At 37.0% G+C, this 25,661-nt stretch overlaps 2 protein-coding genes across 2 annotated transcripts in view; one reads left to right on the top strand and one right to left on the bottom strand.

The window, feature by feature from the left end:
- Positions 1–25,661, bottom strand: part of LOC145675467 (tektin-B1-like) — a 152,037-nt gene that overhangs the window by 63,866 nt on the left and 62,510 nt on the right. The gene's annotated exons all lie outside the window — the stretch shown is intronic.
- LOC145675466 (uncharacterized) lies at positions 8,959–24,355 on the top strand. The gene is made up of 7 exons (XM_081745904.1): positions 8,959–9,086; positions 15,459–15,592; positions 16,692–16,940; positions 17,424–17,832; positions 18,366–18,550; positions 21,268–21,433; positions 23,871–24,355. The coding sequence occupies exons 1-7, from the start codon at positions 9,020–9,022 to the stop codon at positions 24,347–24,349; spliced, it is 1,689 nt and encodes a 562-aa protein (XP_081602030.1). The 5' UTR covers positions 8,959–9,019; the 3' UTR covers positions 24,350–24,355.

Here is a 25,661-nt window from a genome sequence, read left to right as displayed (position 1 = left end):
AAATGTCAAATGGGAACATGGGTCGAGTAATACCTCGTTCGAAAGGTCTCGGAAAACTAAGTAACGCTGTATGAAAAGATGTTTCATATTTAGCACCAGTTTCAAAATGGTCGCCATGATATGGTTCGGAAACTCCAGTACCCGTAGTATGAAAACCATGGAAGGTAAATGAATGGAACAAAATTGAAATACGTAAATATCATAAGGCATATCGAATGATGTGATCCCTGTGATCCCAGCGGCTTCCCTGATGGGGTCTTGGGGGCTAACTTCAAGATTTCAAATAGTAACATGAGTCGAGTGGTACCTCGTTCGATAAATCTTGCAAAATCAAACATCTTGCAGGAGAAAAGGATTGAGGTGAAATGTCAGTGTTCTCAAAAGGCCGCCGAAACATAGTATCCGTGTCAGAGGAAAGGTTTAGTACCCGTAGTATGAAAGCGATTGGAGATAAATCAACAGAAGAAAAACTGGAGTAGGTAACTGACGTAAAGCACATCGAAAGGTTTTGTCGGGGTGACTCCACTGAAAGGTATCCGGGGCCAACTTGAAAATTTCAAATAGCAACTTGAAGCGAGTAACATCACGTTACATAGACAAATGAATATCAAACAGCTTCTGTAAGAATATTTTCACATGAGACACCGTTTTCAAAATGATCGCCAAGACATAGTGAATGTGTCTAAGAAAACGTCTAGTGCCTATAGTATGAATACGGTTAGAGATAAATGAAAATAACAAAAATTAAATAGGATAACCACGGAGGCATTCCAAGGCTCAAGAATGATACAACAGAGATAAAAATGTTAGAGTAAAATTGCCATAATGTATAGAGAGAAATCCAAGTCCTGCAAAATAATCTCTTCCTGCGCTCTGTATGTGAGTGGGGTGGAAAGTAACTGTGAAAGTTCAAATGAGAACTCTACTTTAATTCGCAAATTAAGGCTACGCTACAAATAGGTATGGTGTGGTTGAAACATTTGTTTGGAAGGATCACGCTGTACTGACTAAAAAAGGTGAAATTTTATTTGAATGGTAACGCATATCTGTATGGCTGAGTATGATTTGATGCGAAAACAGAAGGAACGTTATACGAAAGAAGTTGTGGAATAATTCAATTGCTGGAACTTACAAACAGCCGTCGCCACAGAAACTTTTATGCAATGCGTGCTGGTTATTCGGAAAGCATTTCGGGGATATACGTACACACTGTTTCGTCCCTCAAGCTCACGATATGACATGAGTGCTAATAGTTAAACAAAATGTAACTGTGGCCATCCGCATTAACTCAGTGCACCAATTCTCTATCCATGAAGTCTGTCTTCCAAACAGCACTGGGTAGGTCAAGCGTACGCCCGTACCGTTGTCCGGTCGGACATTGAAATTTTGAAGTTAGCCCCCAAGACCCCATCAGGGAAGCCGCTGGGATCACAGGGATCACATCATTCGATATGCTCTATGATATTTACGTATTTCAATTCTGTTCCATTCATTTACCTTCCATGGTTTTCATACTACGGGTACTGGAGTTTCCGAACTATATCATGGCGACCATTTTGAAACTGGTGCTAAATATGAAACATCTTTTGGTACAGCGTTACTTAGTTTTTCGAGGCCTTTCGAACGAGGTATTACTCGACCCATATTCCCATTTGACATTTCAAAGTTACCCCCCGTTACCCCCATTTACGGGGGGCGGGGAGGGGTACTTCTGGCGGAATTGGTTTTCCCCCTTAGCAATATATAACGTGTACTTCAAACATTTCTTCTATGTTTTATCATTTTAAAGATATTTCCGTGGATTGATTAAAATGGCTCACCCTGTATATAATCCACTATAGGGAAACAAAGGTGGTACTTGGATGAGAAAATCATTAAGTAAAAAAAATGAATATTTTCGTTTTTTTATTTACAAAAACTGCTTTAATGAAAAAGAAAACATATAATTCGCAAAAAAGAGAGATTATTTTTATATCTAATTGTGGCCCACTGGAGTCTTCTTTTCGTGAAGTAGGACTAAATTGTTTACATTCTTTTTTAATCAGGAGCAGGTGAATTTACTGATACGGTATTAAAACTGCTCATGCCATTTTCCGTGTCATTCTCTGGACTCAAGTAAAACAAATCCAAATAGGTTTTAAGTCACATCTTTTGCGTTGCTATGTTGATTATCATTCATGTCTTTTATACAGCATGCGCTAATGATTTTCCTGATAACTGCGAAGAAGAAGAAGAACAACAACAACAAAATCCCCCGTTGATTTTGGCAAAACTTTATTGCATTTACTTAATATTTAGCAAGTTTGTTTCATGTTTTTTTTTTTTTTCCTATAATTCTTGTTCTAAATAGGTATTAGTGATTTTTAAATAGAAAATTGGACCAAATTCTAACCACAATTTTGATTACTACAACTCGAGAAACCAAAGCTTTCCGGATGAAAAATTACAATTGCACAGGAAGAAAGTTAAGATCAACTCCATGTCAAGTTTGAACGTGATCGGATGACTTTTGTAGATTGCAAATGACAAATACTGTTATTGTGATTACTTCCCCCCTTTTTTTTAAAAGAAAAAGAGAAATAAAATAAAGGACGAAAATTGCACGAGAAATATAAAAGCACTTATACTTTTCTGGCGCCTGTACAGTAACACATTATTTGCTATAAGTGAAAGCATATATGAGCGGTTCGGGGAACATAATGATAGTCTAACCAGCACTTTTGGTGAAATTAAGTTTTTAGGTGGAATGGTTTGCAATCGCATCACAAAACAGTATGTAGGTAGTTTAATTTCGGAAACGTACCTGCAGATGACAGCAGAAGTTTGTTTACTATGTGTCGTTCCATTTAATTGCATGGGAATGTTAAACCATTTTTTTTTCAGTTTACTCGAAAGTTAAAAAAAAAAAAAAAAAAGTGACACACCATTGTGCTTCCCAAACCGTTCATATGCATTATAACTTCCGAATTTACGTGTTTTAAGCTTTGTTAAATAATTGAAAACAACATGCAGCTGGTGTTGCCCATAAGACAAGAGGCACATTTTTAAATTCGAGACAATACGAGAAACGTTACTAGTCTTGTATCGTTTCCGGGACGAGACGAGAATTTTTTCTAGTCTCGTGGGAAGCACTAGTTCACCCGGATCCTAGATCTTAAACATTGTTTAATGTTACATGATTCATACTGTAATATAAAAGCTGAAAATCAGTAACGTGAATCACAAACACTGAGGAGCATTTATCAACGTTTAAAGGGAGTGATCAGAAAGTAAGGTAACAAAGCTTGTGCTGAAACATGTATATGTTATTTCATACAATCAATACAGCCAACAGATAGTATACACATTAGGTTATTTTTCGACATAGTGTCCATATCGGTTGAGGCAATTATCGCATCGTGAGATGAGATTGAAGATTCCCTCCTGATAAAAATCCTGTCCTTGCGTGTTCAGCTACGTTGTCACGAAGTGTTTCACCTCCTCGTCTGAAGCAAAGCGACGGGAACAGGTGAAAGTCGCTTGAGGTGAGATCCGGGATGTAGGGGAGCGGGGTCGATGATGTCCCAGCGAAACTACTTCAACAGTGTGGTCACGCCTTTGACGTTTTCTCTACCAGCCGCAAACTTTCGACACCATTCTGCGACACGCTGACGAGACCTCCGTATACCTCTACCAGTTTCCACGTGGATTTCAGCCACGGTTAGATGTTTCGCCCACAAAAAATCAAATAAATGAGCGAGCTTCTTCGCGTGACCAGTTTTCCAGACAAGTCGCCATTTGCGTTTACCTACAACTAGTGTCGTAGCTGGCGGATGGCTGAAACTCTGCACAGTTTCCAACTCCATGTAATACAATTAAAGCACACTCCTCGTTCCTCTATAACAGACGAAACTTCAGAAATATTGATTTTGTAACCTTAGTTTCTGATCCTCCCTCATATAATCCAATAACAAATATAATTTAAATGTTGTTATATAACACCCTTTGTCGCTCTCTCGTGACGCGGGAGGATTCTGATAACTTATAAATGAAATTAAGAAAAAAATCAGGGCATAAAGTTTGTACACTCATGTCCAAAATGATTGTCGCATATCTATAACTGTCTTCTTGTAAGAATATAATTTAATAATGATTTTGCAGGTTACTTTTAATACTGACACTATATGTATAATCAGGAACTCTATATTTGTGGTAAATTTTATAAGAAGAGAATTATAAATACGGAAATTAGAAAGTGTAACACAAAATGTTGCTAAATGGACAAGAAAGTTTATTTTTCGTTTTTTTTTTTTTTTTTTTGTTTGTTCTTATTTACTGTTCTTTTGACATGAAATTTTCCACATACATGTGTTTACCGATTATACACATACTAACATTATAAGAAATACCGGGCGCATTCGTTATCAAATTATATTCCTACAAAAAACATGTTTATAGACATGCGACAATAATTTTGGACATGAGTGTATATAAATTTACAAAGCGACATGAAACGAGATAAACTTTTTGCAAGAATTGATACGAGACGAGAGTGTCTTGTGAGCAACACTATATATAACTGTTGTGTGTGATAATGCTTCAGTTGAAAAATTAAAATGCTAGTTCTCACCTTACTAAACTTAAATAACCTAAAGGAACCAAGTAGGAAATGCATTGTTTTATTCTTCAAAGTTTTAGGCATATTGCGTTGTAAATGAATAGCGTGATATCAGGTTAAATGCGAAAGAGAACCTCTTACGTTAGTTCGTTACTTATTGCCTCGAGATGTTTTATTTCTTAACATCACCACTGCCGTTATTCACACAACGTGTTTGTGTAACGTTTGGACGTACAGAACACGTGTGATAGTCCCATAGGATAAAACAAACCACAAGAAACATTGGTTGAGAAAAGTGGTTAGTTGGGAATTTTATTTTTACAGCGTGGATGTCATTGAAATAATTTATCTGAAGAGAAAAGCCCGTTTTCGAAATGGTATATTAGTGGATCTATTCTTCTTCTTCTTCTTCTTCTTCTTCTTCTTATTATTATTATTATTATTATTATTATTATTATTATTATTATTATTATTATTATTATTATTATTATTATTATTATTATTATTATTGTTTAGACGAAATCGATCAACTATTGACCAAATATTTACCATTCGACAAATACTCGAAAAGAAGTGGGGGGCGCGGTGGCTGTGGTAGAGCGTTCACCTCCGGTGCTTGGGGGCCCTGGTTCGATCCCAACTCGCGCCGTGTGGACTTTGTGGTGGACAAACACCGTGCTCGTGGTTTTTCTCGGGGTTCTCCCGTTTCCTCCCACTTTCTTCATTCCACCATATCACTCATTTATCATTATCACCGTCTCCTTTAGCCTAACCGGCATAACCGTGGGACGTTAAACTTAGAGAATTATTTTCATTTCATTTCGAAAAGAAGTGGGAATACAACACCCCGGTACACCAATTATTTATTAAGTTTAGAAAGGCTTACGACTCGCTTAGGAGAGAAACATTGTACAACATTCTTACAGAATTTGGAATATCGAAAAAAGCTAATTAGATTAATTAAGATACATTTAAATGAAACCCAAAATAAAGTCCGGGTAGGAAAATTTCTGTCCACGAGCTTTCACGTCGAGAATGGCCTGAAACAAGGAAATGCGTTGTCGCCATTATTCAACTTTGTCCTCGAGTACGCTATAAGGAAAATGAAAGATAGCAACCCAGGGGCGGATCAAAGGCCGGGAAACCCAGGCAACTGCCCGGGGCGCCAAAACGAGTCTGAAGAAGTAAATTTTATAATTTTTTCTACTATCTATTTTTGGTTTATATTCTTGTAAAGTAGCGTGAATGGCATCATATTTTTCCATTCCATCATGGCAGAAGAGTTTCATAGTACTAGCGGGGATGTATCGACAAATTGAGACATTGCATGTAGAAGAAAGAGTGAAAGGGGAGTTATTATTTATAGCGAACTCCATGTTCTTTGTGAACTTTTCGCAGGCAATAAATGTTATTGAATTTTATATGTATTACTCTCTTAAAGTGATAGTGGAGGGGGAACAATATATACGGCACTTACTTTTGATTTCTTAAGGGGCCCATAGACGATCCACGGTTTGTGCAAACATCATGTTTGTGCAAACACTGTGTTTGCGCAAACATTCGACCATATACGGTTCAACTATTTGCACAAACTTCAGTTCAATTTTGAGTTTGATCGCGTAAACACATCCACTGAAGCAGCTCGTTTAGCGATAGTAAGTGCTTGTGCTTTGGAAGCGGAAAGACCTGCGAAACCAAAACGGAAGAAGAGGGTGTGGATGAAAGAGTGGTTCAAGAAACGGTCTAAGTTTAGTCATCAAAATTTACCTAGGTAATATCTAAACTTGAGATAAGTTCGACTGTGGACTATAAAAATTATTAACGAATGGATTCAACTACATGTGGTGAAATACTGGAAAATTAATTTTATTCCTCACTGACTCTCTATCCGCCTTCTAATCTATTTTCTTCATTTTATCCACCAATTTCTCATATGCCGCATTTTTCAGATTCCTGTTTTTATAATCTTCACTCTTTACCTTCCACAGTTCAGGTAAATTTCGATAAAGTTTAATAAATTCTCTCCAGAATTCTTGATTCCTATTCATTGACGCCATAGCGCAAGAAATAAGCGTCTGTACACTAGGCCTCTTACTCGGAAATAAAGCTCGAGGTAGATTGTAAAATCTACCTAAAAAGCTTATTACAACCAAGAAAGTACTTACGAGAGTCAATGGCAGGAGGGTGTAATAAAAGGGGATCGTGATATGAAATAAGTTGAGAATTACTAATCTATACTAAAATGTTCTGTCCCCAACATAGTGTAGTCTTAACGAGAATAAAATAAATGAAAAGATCGGTTGCAAGAGGAAAAAAATTCTTAATAAATACGTTATTACACGATTTTAAAATATGTTTAAAATCATGTTTTAAACTGTTCAAAATGTTTAAAACATGTTTTTTTTTCGTGTGTGTTTTAAAACATGTTTTAAAAATTTTGAACACCTTTTTCATGTTTTAAACACATATTTTGTTCTTTTCAAAAAATCTGTTTTTTTTTCAACCGTCATTCGTCAGGGAAAAAATAATATATAATAATAACCGCATGCACATGATTGGGGATAGTTTGTGTTAGTCCCTTCGCGATTCTCCACGACAAATCGAAGGGGCGCGGACCAGAACGAAGTCCTCGCTGGTACGCAGTGGTAACTTCAATACCCCGACTGCCGACTCTAGATATCTGTTTCGACTTAACGAAACCCTACCGCCAGTAACACACTAGCGCCAATCCTTCGACGCGTTGCTATATCAACGATCGACATTTACCACCAAGTGGGCCACTAGGTGTTGGCGACGTTTACGGCATGAGGGTACGCGTAAATCTTCTGAAACAGATACACACGTCAGTTAACTTTAGAGCCTACAATATGTGACCTAGAGATTACTGCAATATAATATGACATGTCGTCGCTCCAATCTCTTCAATAAACTCGCGGAATTGACGATGATTGAACGCAGGTGATCTGATATGATTAACAGCTGACATGACTGATTTTAAAACTTGTGACGTATCCAAGCATTTTTCGTACAAAGACTGTTGATGAATGATGTAATGTACGAGTAATGGTTTTGAATCACCGTCATTTTCCACGGTCTTTGATACGAGAGTAACGACACCTTTATTTTTTCCACACATTTTTTCACCACCATCAGTAGTGAATTCAATGACGGCTGTGTTTTTCTGACTCCTTGAAACTCCTTTAGAAATATCTTCTCCAGCACACTGAGAGAAATGCATACTCCAGTCGGCATGTAAATGCTGTTTTTACCAGGTTACGCGCGTCACCTCATTAAGTAATGTTGTTTCATCCGTAGTACTGTCTACACCACCGTCCAGCGAAAATTTTGTATTGTGGGACCACCATTTCAAATCTAGAATTAACGCCATACCCATTCCGACGGTGGGAACTTACGTATACAATGTTGTGACCACCTTCCTACGGCTGTTCCCTACTGATTCTTTCTAAATCTGTGACTCCCTACATTACGAGAGTAATATGACGTCATATCATTCTGTGAGAAGGAGAGAGAGGAAAGATGTTTTTAACACGAAATCAATCATGTGAATAAAATTATCCAATCACAGCCAGTCTAGTTCTTCTGCGACGAAAAGGTGTGGGAAAGATGGCAGTGATGCCAATTTAGGGGAAGAGTTGCTAAATCTAGGGGATTCGACTTCCAGGATAGCGACAAAAAATATCTTTTTCGATTAGCGGCTTTTTTGGTGATTTTTGAATGAGAATTTGGCGACTTAAGTACAAATCTAGCGACTTTTGTGCTACCAACAACTTGTTCCTCTATAATGAAGTACTATTAATCGGATCAGTTTAGATACATGTTTATTTTCCTTTTGTTTATTTGAATTAGCGTAAGCATTGATGAGCTAGGAAAGTATATATAGCATGTATCTCCATATTTCCGTTATGATTGCTGTTACCTCTTGCCCTCTAACGGAGACCAACTCCAATTTATAATGTCCTTTAGGTTGCAGAGCTTCCGTTTAAAGGCATAAATAATACGTTAGCAATAGTAAGTTGATAATTTGTAGAAACGTAAGTAAAAGTAAAGAGGATGTAAGATTCAATCCTTTGTTCGTTTTTCTATATACATTTTTGATTTTGCTGAACTGAAATTGATCATAAATTATATATATATATATATATATATATATATATATATATATATATATATATATATATATATATTGTTCTAAAAATGAAATTATTCTTAGTTACATATGATTCTTTCAATCTGAATTGACCACAAATTTAACACACACCTATATAGTTAGAGACTGTTTGTGTCAACTTGTTGGCAACACTGAAAGAGGAAAACAACTGGCAGAGTGTTACTAAGCTCTAGTTGTGACCGTGGTTGGCCGGTTGCTAAGGAAGCTAGGTAAAGAAACATACGGTGAAGGTAATGGATGAAGAAGTACGTATACTACTGCAGCAATGGAACTTCTCAGCCTTGATTCCAAACTTTGAAGGTACCGTAATTTAAATATTAATTTGATATTGTGTACTAGCAGCGTTCACCCCGCTTCGCTGCGGTCACCCCGGAACGCAATAAACTTTGTTACTTAGATAATTTTTACTTTTTCGCTTTAAAAAATTTTAAACAGAAGATTCAAGCTATTTTCCGCTGTATATCGCCTGTCATTTATGTTAACCCGCCGAGTGACACGGTCATGCGGGTTGCATATAAATACGTTTATTTTTACCTATGATGAACTAACAAAGGATTTGTGGACACCTGAATGGTCAATTATCTCAAGACACTGGTAATTAAAAATTAAAGTGATATGATAAAAACCATCTAGGGTCCAAATCCTAATAACCCCCCAAAAATGAAAGAAATTGGTTCAGCCGTATTAGCGTGATGAGCGGACAAAGAATTGTACGTTCTCTTTTATATATATAGATTTACTGCTTTCGAAAAGAAGTTCGCCACGCTTATACGTTATTCAAAAGTGCGGCGGGATGCGGAATATTGTTAACAAAGTATAAAAGTGGCGTCGAAAGCGTTTAGATATTGAAGGGCACATGCTACATTCTATATGTGCAAGTAACTTTTAGCTGCGTACTGAGATTTATTTTAGTTTATGTTGATTGAACAAATTTAGTGAGTGAGTTATCTAATGCAGAGCTATTGTCAATTAATTATACGAATATGAATTTTATGCATTTCAATCAGAACACAGGTCGCCCTAGATATAGATTACTAGCTAGGTTGATTCCTTCTTGTACCAAAGTTTAATGCTTAATTCACATAGTATTGCCGAACAAGCGTTAGCGAGTGAAGGCGGGTTAGAACCCCGCAGGGCACCTTGTTTCTGTCCTTATTACAGCTAAATGAGAAGGGAGGACCTGTGTTCTAGAACCTTGCCTTTCAATCAAGAGAGTAGTTAATTTTGTTTACACCTTGAAACCGTACGCCTACTGCTTAGTATTTCGGTACAGCTACACCTATGCCAGGAAACAATTTCTGAGGCACTACAAGTAGGTTTCGTGATTAAATAATTCCATGTAATAGGGAAACATAATCATTTCCAAGACACATCAGTTTGCACCATATTATCAATCTGTACGGAATTAGTTGGTCATGCTGCAATGTAAGAACAGTCCAGAATGTAGGGAATCGTTTCAAGTAAGAAAAAAGATAAATGCAATCTTAATTTGATGGACTATTCTTGATCTGCACCAGCATTTCAAATGAAGGTGTAAATACAGAATAGGGCATTTGTGCCGTATCGTCGGACCACTTTGAAAACGAAAAAAAAAATAAAAAACACCAAAATGTACTGCATTCACCTATATTTTGTTGGGTTACATAAAATTGCGTCACTTTACGTTAATGACATGATAACTACACCGCAAAAACAGAATCCAACCTGTGCTAGGTGGCCACTAAAAAGCACAAATGCTATCTAGTCGAGTCAGGCTAGGTGCGCAGGAGGGGGCCGAGCGGAGCGAGGATGGTTACAATATCTGGGTTTTGGCGATCGTAAAAATTACAAGAGCACTTGTCATCGTTTCACACTTGCACGCTTCATTTGTTAACATACAATATAGCTTCTGTATCTGTACACTGTGCAGAAACACATTCCCGTTCAGTTAGAAGTCACTTACGTACCATCAAACTCAGGCCTGTAAATTTTTCCAATTTCAAGAAGAAAATCGTGTACAACAGTTTCCTAGGGTTTCCTTTCCTTAAATAAATACTTCTCTAAATAGCCCTTGAAATGCTCTTCCTTCTTCCCCAACGCCATGTCTTTCGCGCTACTATATCATAAGAAATGTACCTCTCCGCGAAATAGTCCTTCCGCCTCCACATACAGTACCGCTTACAGCATCAAAAACAACCAACAAAGACAACGTTCTTCACTCTTACTATTTCACTTACCTGACTTTCACTCATTCCTCCTCACAAACTTAAATAAATTCTCCAGTTGACTCGGTAAATTTCCTAAAATTGGCCGGCAATACGGCACCCCCAGAATAGTCTCAAATAAAAATACCACACTAAGAAACTTTTGATGTGCGTTGTCCTATCCGTCTCACTTTCGTTATTACTTTTGTAAGGACCTCCAAAATTGGGAAAAACACGATAAATGTATAATTAATATTAATGCAAATACTCAGGGCTGCGGTGACACTTCTAATGGGTCCCAGGTTCGATTTCAGTTTCTTTCTAGTGTTTTTTTTTTTCAGTAGACAAACACCGTGAAATGCGATTCCTCGTGATTGTCCCATTTTACTTAGTTAAAAACTCTATTTTATTTACTCAACTATATACTTTTGATGTATGATTAATGAAAGTTTGTCATTTCTCCCGGAAAATACGGGTCCGTCACGGAATCGAGATCTGCGTCCCGAAAATGTTTCTCGGGACGCTTAAATGACCCGGCTATCTGCGAAAAAGAAAGGAAGGAAATATTATAATTTGCTTTTTTCACAGGATTAGATATATAATTATTCTCTTCAACTTCTGAGTATGGCAGTTCAAAAATTGAAAAATTGAAAAAAAAAAAAAAAAAAGACTTGAATACATAAATCATGGATTTAATTAAGTTTAAAACCAATAAAGGAAAGTTCTTGAAGGTAGCAAACGCCGCCAGAACATATTGCCAATAAATTAACCTTTCTAAAAAAAAAAAAAAAAAAAAAAAGTGTCAAAGGAAACATCATATCTTGAAGAGCTAAAACAGGCTCTGAAAGCCTCGAAACGTAATAGATCCTGAAAAAAAGAAATTGCATACCAGGGGAGAAAGGATAAACCATCTGCTTTCGTTTGCTTAACTAGGGAAGAGAAGGTCTACTAAAATGACCAAAACTGTGATTACGTAATACCTGAACAACTCCATCTATCTTTTCATTTTAAGCATTTAGTAGCGTCCCGGATCTTCATTTTTTAAATATGGCAACCCTACAACCCTTCTGGGTTGAACGAAAAACTAATGAGTAGGTGTTAGAAATAGTAGGGGAGAAAAGAAGAATTTTAGATGTAATTAAGAGGAGGAAGAAGAACTGATTGGGACATTGACTGAGAAGGAACTGTATTATGAGAGACGTGCTAGAGTGTATGGTGGAAGGAAAGAAAGGGAGGGGGCGAATGAGACTGCAGTTGATGGATGGTATTAAAACGGAAAATTGCTACGTCAAGACAAAGACTGGCTGAGGACCGTGGTGCATGGGAGCTTCTCAGTTGCAGCAAGTGACCTCCCAATAAGGGCAGAATATCTATGGTGATGATGATGATGAATATGGCAACCCTAAGTTAATGCCATCTCAAGCACAGGTTCTTTGAGAGTACTCCTAATGTTTGACGAACAACAACACCATTGTCTGTATCCATAAGTTATACACGTAAGTAATTATTCGTATTACATGAAATGCAAATTTCCATTGATTACAGAATCATACATGGGCACTCTCATGAGGTTACCCCTCAACCTCACTTACCCTCTAAAGGTAATGAGTAAGGATGAGGGGCCGTGAGGTTGAGGGTTGGTGAGAGATCGTGAAGTCTGTGAGTTTGAGAGACGAGCAGGTTCTTGAGATAATGCAAAATTATACAACAAAAAAGCAGGAAACTCGAGAGTAAACCCTGGGGGTATTAATTTTGCTCCGGTGAATATGAAGGTTATTCTTTTTGAAGTAGTAAGCAAGCCTCTGCCAAATCTCGATCACTAATATACAGCTTTGAATGTAACTTATATGGTTAAAAGTTTTGTCATACAGGAAGATCATTGTAAGTATCCTATACGTAAATTGTATCAATGTCAAGTAGTTTCTAATAACAGAATGCCATCATCATCAATGCGTGGTTGTTAATACTTGAAGAAGAGATAGTGACAATGGCATCTACTGTAAGTGCGAATCACACACTAGTTCTTAGAATTCGGCTGTCGGTTCTAGAAGGAAAGATTCTGAGAATTAGTTTCTCTACTTTAAAATAAAGCGTGTTAGTTAATTTCTGGAAACCATTATTTTGTGAGGGCAAGGCTGTTTAATGAAAGGTGTAAGAAATTTCGCTGCTACTACACCTGTTGCCATTGATATCGAATCTGAATGAGAATCGATGGCTTAAAATCAAATATATAAAGCCTAAACATTAAGGATGATTGAAGCTTGAGTGATAGGAAGGGCCGTGAGGGTGAGAGACTTAGGAGTGGTGAGGGGCCGTGAGGTTGAAGGCGAGTGACTAGGGGCAGTAAGGGGACGTGAGGTTGAGGTATGATGAAGGGTTGTGAGGGTGAGGTTAAAGTTGATGGGTGCTCAATGTTAATTAAAGGTAATAAATATTATGTAGTCTAGTTTCTACAGCAAAGGTGAATTTCTGAAAGGATCTGTGACAAGGTTGGCTGGTTAAAAAAAAAAAAAAAAAAAAAAAAACTGGTTTAAACCAAAAAACGATAAATGTTCGTAAAAGTGTAAGTGTTCGTAAAATCTTGATGAACCCACATTTGTGAGTTATCACGTTTCACTCCCTTATATTGTTCGTCTTATACTTAGATCTAAATTCCCCATTCATTACTCAAAGAGATTATATTACAAAAGCAACTTCTTTTTTTGTATAAGTTTATGAATATTTCTTTTGTGATTTTTTATAGTTTGTTATTACTGTTATGCAATTGCAATCAAAAGACTAAATATTGTTTCGTTTTAATAATGTGTACTATTGGTCGAAATGCTGTACTTTTTTGGGGGGGGGGGCATACAAACCCCACGAGAGACATTTATTGAAATCAGAAGTATCTTTGTTATCTATTTATGTATAAGTGGGTCAGAGCCAATTCGTATCTTTAATCACTTTTCTTACTGATATGCAAATTAAGTCGTTATATTTCTTTAACTTGGACTAATAAAAGTCGTAGTGAACTAACTTGGACTAAATTAGTTATGTACTCTGCAGTATTTTGAAATTGTTCATATGTAATTCTGTATAATGGTTTCACTTGTGCAACTGCTTATCTTTTTGTCCTTCTGAAATGACTCTTGATAATTATATTAACAAGTATGTAAAGATCAGTACAATGCATTTTTATGAGGAGCCCTTCGTGAGTGAGTCGGCAGATGTATCGCATTTGTGGCTCGGTTTGAGTTTAAATGGAGGATAATTTCTCTCGTATGTAAGCCAAGAAGCAGTTTAGATTCCGCTTTAAGCTTATGTGACCCCTTCCAGCATAACCCGTTGTTGCATAATAACTCCAAGCCGATACAAACTTATTGCTGTCCATATGTGATATAAATATATAGTGCTAATTATTTAAACCAAAAAATCCTGGTTTAAACAAAAAAAAAAAAAAAATTGTTATTTTTTCAATAAAAGTCATGGTTTTTGCCCACCCTGGTTGTTATGTTAATCATGAATTCTCACACGATGCTGTTGTAAGAGTTTATTTTAGCGTCCGTTTCATCACCAATACTATATAAGACGTGGATCTACGCTACAACGTGCCCGCAATCGAATCCGAGTCTCTCGCGCCGAAGACACGATGTGTGGAAGAACTAAATCAGCCTCCTATGATGTACTAGTATGTAAACAGTCTCGTCTTTTAAATGCCGTTTTATTTTTAATTGTTTAACGAAAATAATTTTATTTGCAATATATTATTTTAAAAACTTTCATTTATTGTAAGTATCAAACATGTTTCATAGAAACATAATAGATGAAGTTTCTTTGGAGGTTCCAGGTCCATTTTCCGTCTATGGCTACACCCCTGACAATACACCGTATGCCCTGTCGCGTTAGAGCGTTATTTAATGTTGCGAATAAATAAATTACGGTTTCTTATCATGCTCGAACAAGTGTTAAGGTATAATTCTCTAACAGTTTCCATTTGAATAATTTTTTAGCAACAATGTAACCGCACAAGTAGTAAAAATTTAATATTTAGATAGCTGATTAAGTGGTTAGCTCGCGCAATTTTGGTGCACGGGGTCTTGGGTCTGATGTCCAATGTAGACCGCATTCTTACACAGCCTTGGTGTGAAAGAGGACGCCAAACTTCAATAAATAATGACAACAGCTTTTAGAAAATTCAATAAAAATTGCAAATAGCGTTGTCTTCGTCCAATTCCAGCATGTAGCCTAATTACTTATTGCAGTAAAAAATAATATTTGATTTGTTTAAATAAACATACAGCAGTTAGTGTTGGTTGGTAATTTGTTTACTTTCGTTCCGCGAAATATTTTATGCAGGACTTCCCTCGAGGAAAAAAAAAAGATGAAGAAATTGCTCTGATCGCTCATAAGTCTTGATTAAAATAAGAACACTTTCATCAACTCATTGCTGTGTGTAAATAATTATTAGAACAAGTTATAACATTGTCTGTTTGTTTCTTTTCTATATAAGAAAACTGTATTGATATAACAGCCATGCGTCTCCTGAATGAGAGGGACATGAAGCAGCTTATTCCACAGATCGGACTCCGTGCTAAATTCCGGGAGAAGTGGACTGTTTGGTCTCAAGCTGTCGACACTCAAAATGTAAGAGCATTTCCAAATGATACTTATGAATTGACACAGTACTTGTACAAAGAAAATTGGTACGAAAACCTTTAGTGTGGAAAAAGTAGTTTATAGAATAAGAATATCATATAACATTTTTCTTGTATAATATACGTTGTGTGGACAGTTGATCATGAGCATATACTTTGTACTAAGCACCCATTGAAAATGGTCTCATTTATAATTACCTGCGAAACAAGAATATACAAGTCACATCTTTGTGTTGGACAGAGAGATGGGGTTTTGTAGGAGCATAGCGTTGTATTGATACATTCTTTTGGTTTTGTTTTTCAATGTGCAAACAATCAAATATTGTAAAGACTTCCAGTTTAATTATAATATTTTTATTTTTAATCTCATACTTAGCGCTAAGCTTATATGAGGAATACTTTATTTTAGTTGAATATACGTTAAATGTTATATAATAAATAATATATTAACTGGTTCAAAGGTGATTTTCGTTGGATTTTCCTGCCTGTTGCATTACAGTGTCTTTAACTACGCACAATGCTGGGTCGCTCCGTGTTGTCAGATGCGAGTATTTTTTTTTAAATTTTTTTTATCGTTAGTTGCCTTCTGATGTCCCACACAGAGACATTTTCCTTTATTGATCCGTTGGGAAAGACAGAGAATGCAGTCAGTAAATACTTGCTTTTATTAATAGGTTTGAAATTTTAAGTACGTAGTATAACCACCCTTAGTTAGGTTATGAAGTCCAATCTCTTCGGGCCGAAACTTGTAAATCACGAAGTAGTAACCCAGAGGATGTTTACACCAATTTAGCTCTTCCTTTCTGCTCAAGATACTACTTTCCTAGAACTTGACTGTTTCATATCGTTTTTTTATAAAGTTTGTTTCTCATTCTTACTGTAAAATACTCAGCTTTTCGTGAAGCTTTTCTAATCACTCAGCGACCTTTTTTCTTCGGACAGTGACAATTCGTTTTTAATTGTTGTGGCTTGCATACGCTTTCCTGTAACTTTTAAAAAGTGTATTATGAGTGTATAAAGTTTGCTTCTGAATAATGCTTCTCAACCGTACTTTCCAGTATGTATGTATTTAATATGTTTATTTGTAGGCTAACCCTTCCTTTGAACCGGAGTTTGAAGATTGCATACTGGACATATCTACGAGTGTATTAAAAGCAACTGGTGCAGACGAAGTATTTTTACAGCGTCGAACGAACACAGCAAAAACTTTACAGGACACTACGGAACCAATTGTTGGACGAGAAGAATTAGCAACTTCAAATCAGCAAATTCAGCTTCATGAGCCACTGTGTGCAAGGAAAGATTTTGGAGTAAACACGGAACAGAATGATAATTTTGTAAGTTATTGATACAATGAACTTTTTATTTTATATTTGTACCTATAGCCGGGCTCACTTTACGGAGCAGCGTACTTGCGGACGCTTTGTAATGCACTGCTAAACAAGGCCGCTTCGAAACCATAGATGTGAGAAATAACCAAATTCTCAATGACAATTCGTCATTTTAAAAGAGTACCTTTCACTCTGTTCACATACATAGTATTATTCCAGTTTCATTGTTCTCAATTTTATCATACCATATTTATTTTACTGTGAACAATTCCTTGTATATTCAGTCACTGTTCATACAAAAATATTTACGACAAATTAAGTAGCAGCATTTGTTCTATGCTTCCTTGAAGATTTTAAATTACCTTTCACTCTTCATGCACTACCTTTATTCAAGCTTGTACCTGTTTTCTCGAATAGAACTCTCTTCTATTAAGCATGAACATTAGATCATCCAATATGCAATATATGTTTCGGTGATTTATATTACAGGTTCTCAAAGTACTACAGAACTCCATAGATGGGAAAGGTCTTATTGCAGAAGGAAATACAACCGGCGGACTTTTAACACAGAGGCAGAGAAAAGAGCTTGGTAGAATAATAATCAGAGCGATAGTAGATGATAGCCCATCCTTCAAAGTTCACGCAGAAACCTTTAGAAAGTTAGCTCTTGAAATAAGAAAAATATTTCCGAAGGAGCTTCCAGCTCTTTACTTAAGTGCTACCCCTTACCAAAAGAAACGGAACGCTAGTGGCATCTTGTATGAAGCTTATATATCAAGGCGCAGAAGATTCCGCGAACTTGGGGAGCTTCCTGGATTCAGTAGGTCGAGAAACTCAAGACCCTCCTCACCAGCAGCACTAACAGATTCCAACTGTACTGAAGATGATACTGAAGTCGGTAAGTATTTTTTTTCAGATGCTACTTCTTAATACTTAGTGTAACGGTAAGAAAAAAAGCAAACAATAAGATATGCCTAACACATTTTATAAATGATCAGTTTCTAAACTGTAAAATGTTATTTACAGAAGAAGCATTTGCCTATTATTAAAATTGTATACAGTTGCTATAATACAATAAATCTATAATAAGAAACGTAATACAGTAGAAGGAATTCATATACATAAGAAATTTCTACACAAGAGAACAATTTGTTTATTTCTAGAATTAGTTCTTAATAATGTTTTGCCGCTCTTTATATAACGGTAACCAAGAAAGTTCTCTCGCTTTTCCACCCACATTTTCGAACATCGATATGTCACCTTAGACGTACGTGGAAGATCAAAAATAGTTCCCATCAACATCGACGACTTCTGCCAACGATTTTTTTTTTTTTACATATCTGGACTCTAGTACTTTTATAGAATATAAAATATTAAGAAGCATTAAAATCAGATACCTGAAACGTCACCTCAATATTTACTTTCTTTCAGTTGCTTCATCTGTGACTGAACACCTGCAGTGGCTGAGTAATACAATCCATCCATGGTCCCTCGTCGAGCTGTATTGGAAGGAAACCGTAGACTCTCGGCTAAAATATTTAGAAGATACTGAAGTTACTCTTAGCGAGTATTTCAATAAATACCCAGCCTTGAAGCAACAACAGGGATATCAACTGGTAAGTGGTGTAGGGGGATATGTTAGTGCATTCGTTATTTGTTCACTATATTCGAATCAAATGCTACATACGAATAAGTTTTACCGTTCCTTATGAATCTTACCCCTCACAAGCAGCAGCTTCAGTTTTGACGAAGAATTGTCTGATAGATACGAAATTCCATGGTATGCTTTTTCTTGTAAGAGAAAAAATACAAAATATTCCATTACAAAAAGTGTAAGATCCAATTTGAGAGCAGCAAATTGTTATATTTCATACTATTAAGGGATTTTTTTCTTGTTTTGTATATGTGAAAGCTGTTTTAGTTGTTTCTCTTGAGTAAATCGTTATCTCTTTCTTTCTCAAGAAGCAAGGAAGCAAGTCAGCAACTTTCTAGTGTGTAAGTTTGAGTATAGTTTATGTAGCTTGAAGGATTAAATTACATCGGTTGTCCTGTGGTATCGCAGGCGAGAATTTTGGAAATGAGCGTAATATTTGTATGTATCTCCATTCTCCAATTTAAAGCTAACGAGGGTACCTACTTAAATATGTTCACAATTCACAAACTGATATTGTCAGCTATACGGTCCGTCATGATTTATAATATTTTAGTGTCATTCGCTAACGTTCCTAGAAACATTTCTGTTTTTTAGATGATAGGATAAAGTGTGATGCAGGGGGAAGTGTAGGTGATCAGCATCAGCACCTTAACATACACAACCATTTTGTAGTACGTTTGGATTCGATAAACCTCATATTCTATGCCTGACCTGAAACCCAGAACTACCTATCTCGTGGGAACATGAAAGCAATTGTAAAACAAACAGTCAAACTTAGGTGAAGTTCGCCAGTGAGTTTATCTACCACTAAAATCCCATCAAAATCTGCTTAATGTTTTTCGAGTAATTGAGGAACGAACATAAATTCTAAAAATAGTTGTTTTGCCTTCTCAACTATCGTGACAATCTATTTCCCTTATATGAAATTTTGTAACAAATTTAGGGACGCGCATGACTTTTAAATTGTTTGATAATATGTATAGATTAGAAAACCAATACATTTACTTGAGTTGTCTTCATCTCAAAGCTCTTAGAAAGAAATTATATACAAGTGTTAATTTTAATTGATCACTGTACTATAAAGGTGACCAAGAAAGTTCTGTCGCATTTTCGCCCACCACATTCGAACATCGGTATATCACCTAAGACGTACCTCGAATATCAAAAATAATCCCCATCAGCAGCGATCACTTACCACGTTCTGGAAGTCCATGGATTTCATTGCGGTAGAACTTGGTGGGCTGTGAAACGAAGACGGTATCAAGTGCATTTTGCACCTCTACTAGGGATTTGAATTGGCGTCCTCTAAGGTGATTGTCCAAGGAATGGAACAGATGATAATCGGACGGTGCATTTTACGGGGAGTATGGCGAATGCAATAGTGTTTCCCATCCAAGGCGTAGAATGGTGTCCCGAGTCAACCTAGTCACGTGGGGCTTAGCTTTGTCCTGTAACAGGAGGACCCCTTTACGATTCAGAAGTCCTAGCTCCAGAGTTTTGAGTTTGTCTTGAACACGGCTCAACTGGTGACAGCACACAGTTGCATTGATGCTCTGACCAGCTGGTAGCAGTCCCCGATGCATGATGCCGCGAGTATTGTACGAAACACGCAGGAGACCTTCTTGTTGTGCAGTGCTGCTTTGGGCTGTTTTGGAACCGGTTCATGGGATGCTAACCAATGATGACGGCGCCGTGGAGCTTCGTACAGGATCCATTTCTCATCACATGTCAACACCTTGTCCAGAAGTGGCTCCTTCCCCAGTTAAGACAACAAAGAAACAGAGATGTCTGCTTGCGTTGCCTTCTGGCCCGGAGTCAAATCATCTGGGACTCATCGACGTAACTTTTAGTGCTTCCTAGGCTGATGGAGGCGCTGCCGAATGGTTTCTCTACTCATAGTGAATTGTAGTGCCAGTTCCTCAAATGTTTGGCCATTGTTCGCCTCAATTGCTGTCTGAAGATCTTCATTTTGAACGTGTGTTGGTGTTCCGATACGTGGTGCGGTTTTGAGTGTTTCGTCACAGTCCTTAAACTTGTTGAATCTCCGCTACAGCATCGTTTGACCCCAGTTTGAACTCGTACAGCATACAAGCTTCTATGATGCTCTGTGGAGGTCCCATGTTCACTCTGTTTTTATGCACGTTCACGGTGTAACTGAGCTGGCAGAACCAGGTAGTATGTTGGATATACCCACACCAACATAACTTCGCCTTATCTCCATTCGCATTAAACACACAATGTGAGGGCCAATTGAACACAGACCTCCACAAAAACGACAGAACTTTCTTGGTCACCTTTATAAATACCAATTACTGACAAATGCCTTAAATCACTGATGACCAAATAGTGGCTCGCTGCCCAATCAGACCCGCGAATAAAATGTATATATATATATGATTGGTTTATGTTTCGACTGCATGAATACCAGCAAGAATATAGCTGATTACTTTAATTTACCTAAAACGCGATTTGATTTTCAACTGTGAAGAAACAAATCTTTATCCTTCTGGCTACCAAACCTATTCTCCATGGTGAGGTCATTAATACCTGACTGGTTTAGAAAAAGCACTTTTTTACAGTTACTCCCAAATGTTAATAATTCAATAGTTTCTATGTAATAGGCTATATATGGCAGAGATATTAATAGGTTTCTGACATCAACACTGCTTTTTATTTCAGTTACTTACCGATTTTGACTACAAGGAACCTGGAAAGAACTATTCACTGTTTAGTGGTATACTTAGGGTCCGTGATAAAATAATAAAAATAGCAACTGAGAAGCAGAAAAACTCCAGAGACCGTGACTACAAAAGCCAAATCGAAGACCTCCTAGCAGCAGTAACAGGTAAAAAGTATAAACAACATAATATTATTCAACACTTTTATTTTCGTTTCTGATTAAAATACAGGGTGTCGCGCAACCAACTTACAAATTTCAAGTTCCAGAACTACTAAATATCTCGATTAAAATGCGGTTTTTTGAAAACTTGAAAGGGACAAAAGTTGCAGAGTGTCAACAGAGCTATTAGATGGATTAGCTCACTAAAATATGTGGGCCCCATGGGTCCCAACTTCGATTTTTGAAATTGGAATGCCCATTTTATTGCAAATTCCATATTTACGGATAAATCTCAATCAGAATATGTTCTGCTCAAAACTGTAGGATGTAAGTCGTGGGCTCTACAGGGCCCGAAAGTAGATTAGCGGTGAGAAATGTTAATGGTTCCGGAAGAATCTGCAATAAAAGAGGGGGTAGCAATTTCAAAAATCAAAGTTGGTCTCCACATATTTAAAGTGATTCGCCCGCCTGATATCTCTTTACTTTTGTTTTCTTCAAATTAAATAATTTCTCTCATTATTCTAACCGACATCATTAGGCAATCCGGAACCTTTCATATTTCTCACCATTAATCTACTTTCGGGTCCTGTAGGGTTCAAAACTTACATTCTACAGTTTTGAGCAGAACACAATCTGGTTATTTTTTCTCCGTAAATATGGGATTTGCAATAAAAGATGGGGTTCGAATTTCAAAAATCGAAGTGGGACTCATGGGGCCCAAACATGACCCCACACATCTTAGTGTCCTAACCCATCTAATAGCTCTGTTGACACTCTGCAAATTTTGTCTCCTTTAAAGTTGTCAAAAAACCGCATTCTAACCGAGATATTTAGTAGTTCTGGAACTTAAACAAGTACTTCATAAGAGACGGCGTCCAAACTTTACCCTTTTATTCAAAGGCCTTGCACTTCATAATCGCAGCTAATTTTTTGTGTCGTACTTTCTTTGTGGCTGACTTGCATGTGTACATAATTTGAAGTAGGGTTTTGCAATGATCTGAGTGACCCTTCCCTTGTCAGTGTACCAATCTTTTCCTTTTGAGATTCCTGGAAGATTGTGTTCCAGAGTCAATAGTCATAACATGAATATTCAAGAACTCAAGCAAGGCATTGATGAGGATCTACGGAGGCGCGTGAACTACAACTTTGAGTAACAACTGCAACAACGCATTCATGTAGACGGAGAACATCTGCCTGAGGTATTTTTTTTAAAGTAACCTTATATTCGGTGATAAATAAGTTGTATACTTGGTCGTACTTACAGACACTTTTAATTATTTTTTCCCAGCTTCTGTATATAATATATGACTAGTTGAAAGATGTCAGTTGGCTTCGTACTACCCTGTATATAAATTTAGGAATTTTACAACATTATGGTATTTTAGTGCAATATCAACAATTATTATGCAAGAATAAAACTGCAAATAGCGCTAAGCTCGTTTCTCTTTAATTTAAAACTTCTCTAGAACGTTCTGTTTTACAGTGGGCAAAACATAGTTTTGGGCTGGCACCGTCCACTCTGTTCCCCTTTGGGTCTGTGTTCATGAGTGATTTGTGTATGTGGGAGGCTTCAGAATCTTCACGATGTAGACTGTACCTCTCATTCTCCTCCACACGTAAAAGTCGAATAAAGTGAGATATGGCTGCTTGAACGACTTTTCTCACGCCGTCGCTGTGGGAAAATTGATTCTTCTACACATTCAAAAGAGTGCAGTCTTCATCTGGATAATTTTCAGTTAAATTTTCATAGAGTTGAACTTACTATGGAAGCCAGAGATTAAGTGAAGCTAAGTGAAGATAGATGTTGGTCTTTGACACACTATAGTTTGATGTATTGTTTGATTATCGAAGTGACTTCTTGGTAGTGACAATGAAGCTAGCCATAATAATATGATTTGCTTTGTTCGAAATTAATAGCACTTTGCCATCCACTGCGAAGCGTGTGATCTAAATCTGATTTTCTTACACTTCTTTATTAACAAATGTGTTTGTGACTAGTGTCCAGTAGAGTTTTGTTCCCACATATAACATCATTTAGCTTTACATCTAACAAAGAACACATTATGCACTTTGAACAGATTCGTAATTATATTGTGGTTTCCTCCTATGTATTCTGACTTACTACAGACACCCTGTACTAAAATAATTCTCAAGTGCAAAAGAAAAACTACATCTTAAGGAGATTGGGGAACTACTGAATTAAAAAGTAGCGAATTCTGGTCTATAAAGCGAGAAACAATTGAGCATAGGAGCCGATGTGCTGACCATGTATTACCCAGTTGAATGTGCGCCATCTCGTCGGCCAAACTTCTTCATACACTGTGCAGCCAGGAAGTAGTTTAACTTTTGTTTTCTCATTTCTAGTACATCTTTAACATTGTTCAGGACAGTCCTGTTCTGAACTAAACAATTTACAATAATATATATGTACCTTTCATTTCAGATTCCTGCCCTGATAGCAGATCGATAGTAGCCCTGCTGCTATTGCCGTATGTGCTGTCAGTTCCCGCAGTGCGAAAAAAGAAGAGTAACTGCCCGTGGAAGCCTTCACGTTCCGAGGTCAGAGATGGTTTCGTTACTAGAGTAGCCACTGATTCACACATATTACCAGCAATAGAAGCGCGTAAGGCCAAACTTGAGGCACTAAGCAGAACTTTTCAACCATTAGTGATCATTGTAGGTGAGTCTTTAGATAGTGTTTGCCACGCCGCAGTTGTGGTTAACAACACTATTTACAAACTCACAACACCACTTGAAGCTATTGACGTGGCTTACAAAATATTTCATGCTACAGGTGCATGCTACCCTGACGAAGCCATAGACGTATGGCTGTTTATTCAGAAAGCCTTCTATGAGATGACTACTAAATACGACAGGCCATCCCAAAGTGTGCTTCATTTACTTACCGACTTGCAGATATGAAAACCTGAAACTTTTCCTTCTGTTACGTAAACTAGAATACAAGTGTAGGTTTGCATATATTTAATATACTAGATTTATTTTATGTTTGTTACTTTTATAATTTGCAAAGAAGAAAAGTGATTTTGCAAAATCAGTTAATTTGAAGAAAGATGAATACTTGTAGTGGATGTAGTGCAAAATTTCCGTCCATAAGCAGCTTACTCATGCATATACGAAGAAAGTGTAAGGTTTTGGCAGGTACTAAAGAATTTCGCTGCGGAGAGGAGGGCTGCATCCGTTAGTTTACAACTTCTGAGTCGCTTCGAAGACATCTACAAAAGCAGCACTCGCTTCCTGCTCTCCACACTTCATCTATTTGTAATGGAGCTGAATCCTACACAGAAAGAGTTCCCTTCTCGTCTGCTTCAGAAGCTCGTATTGACACTTTAGAATTAGTGCACGTAGGTACTGTAGAGTCACAATTTGTTTCTTTTGTATCTTCTCTGTATAGTTTATCAGGCGTTCCTCGTAATATCGTCCAATTAGTTGTTGACGAAGTATCAAAGTTGCTTACAACGTCAAGGGATATCATTCTGCATCGTTTTAACGAGTATCTGAATACTGAAGGACTTACTGTTCCTAATAATATCATGTCTATTCTAGATAAAGTTCTCACAGACCATGCAGGGTGTTTGTCATCCTTTAACACAGAGTATAAACGCTTCCAATTCTTTGAAGATAAGGGAACATTAATATCTCCTCTAGAAGTAACTGTAGGCCAACGAATGGAGTACAAGCCTATTCAGACTGAAGTAACTCTGGTATCGGCGCCGTGCACAATGCAGATCATACCAATTGCCTCAGTTTTTCAGAATTTCTTATGTATGAATGGAGTTTTAAAACACATTTTGCAGAACCTAAAAAGGCTACAAAATTGTACAGCTGGTATGGAAAACATAATACAAGGCAGAGTCTGGCAAGACATCATGGCCAAAACTGAAGAGCAGGATAGTTTAATGCTCCCGTTGATTTTTTTTTTTTTTTTTTTTGATGACTTCGAGATAAGCAATCCTCTTGGTAGCCATGCTACCATTCATAAATTGGGTGCTGTTTATTTATCACTACCTTTTCTGCCTGGTCATTTGCTTTCACAATTGAATCATATATTTCTCTTAGCATTATTTCATGCATCAGACAGACTACAGTTTGGTAATGACATAATTTTTAAGCAAGTAAGTGAGCAACTTAACTTCTTGCGTAATACTGGCATTAATGTATCCACAGATGTGCACACGGGTAATATAAGGTTTCATGTTGTTTGTTTCTCAGGCGA

Source organism: Thermobia domestica, chromosome 18, assembly GCF_964235325.1.
Source record: "Thermobia domestica chromosome 18, izTheDome1.hap1.1, whole genome shotgun sequence".
In the NCBI taxonomy this organism is placed as follows: domain Eukaryota; kingdom Metazoa; phylum Arthropoda; class Insecta; order Zygentoma; family Lepismatidae; genus Thermobia; species Thermobia domestica.
This window is presented reverse-complemented; position numbering and strand designations above follow the sequence as displayed.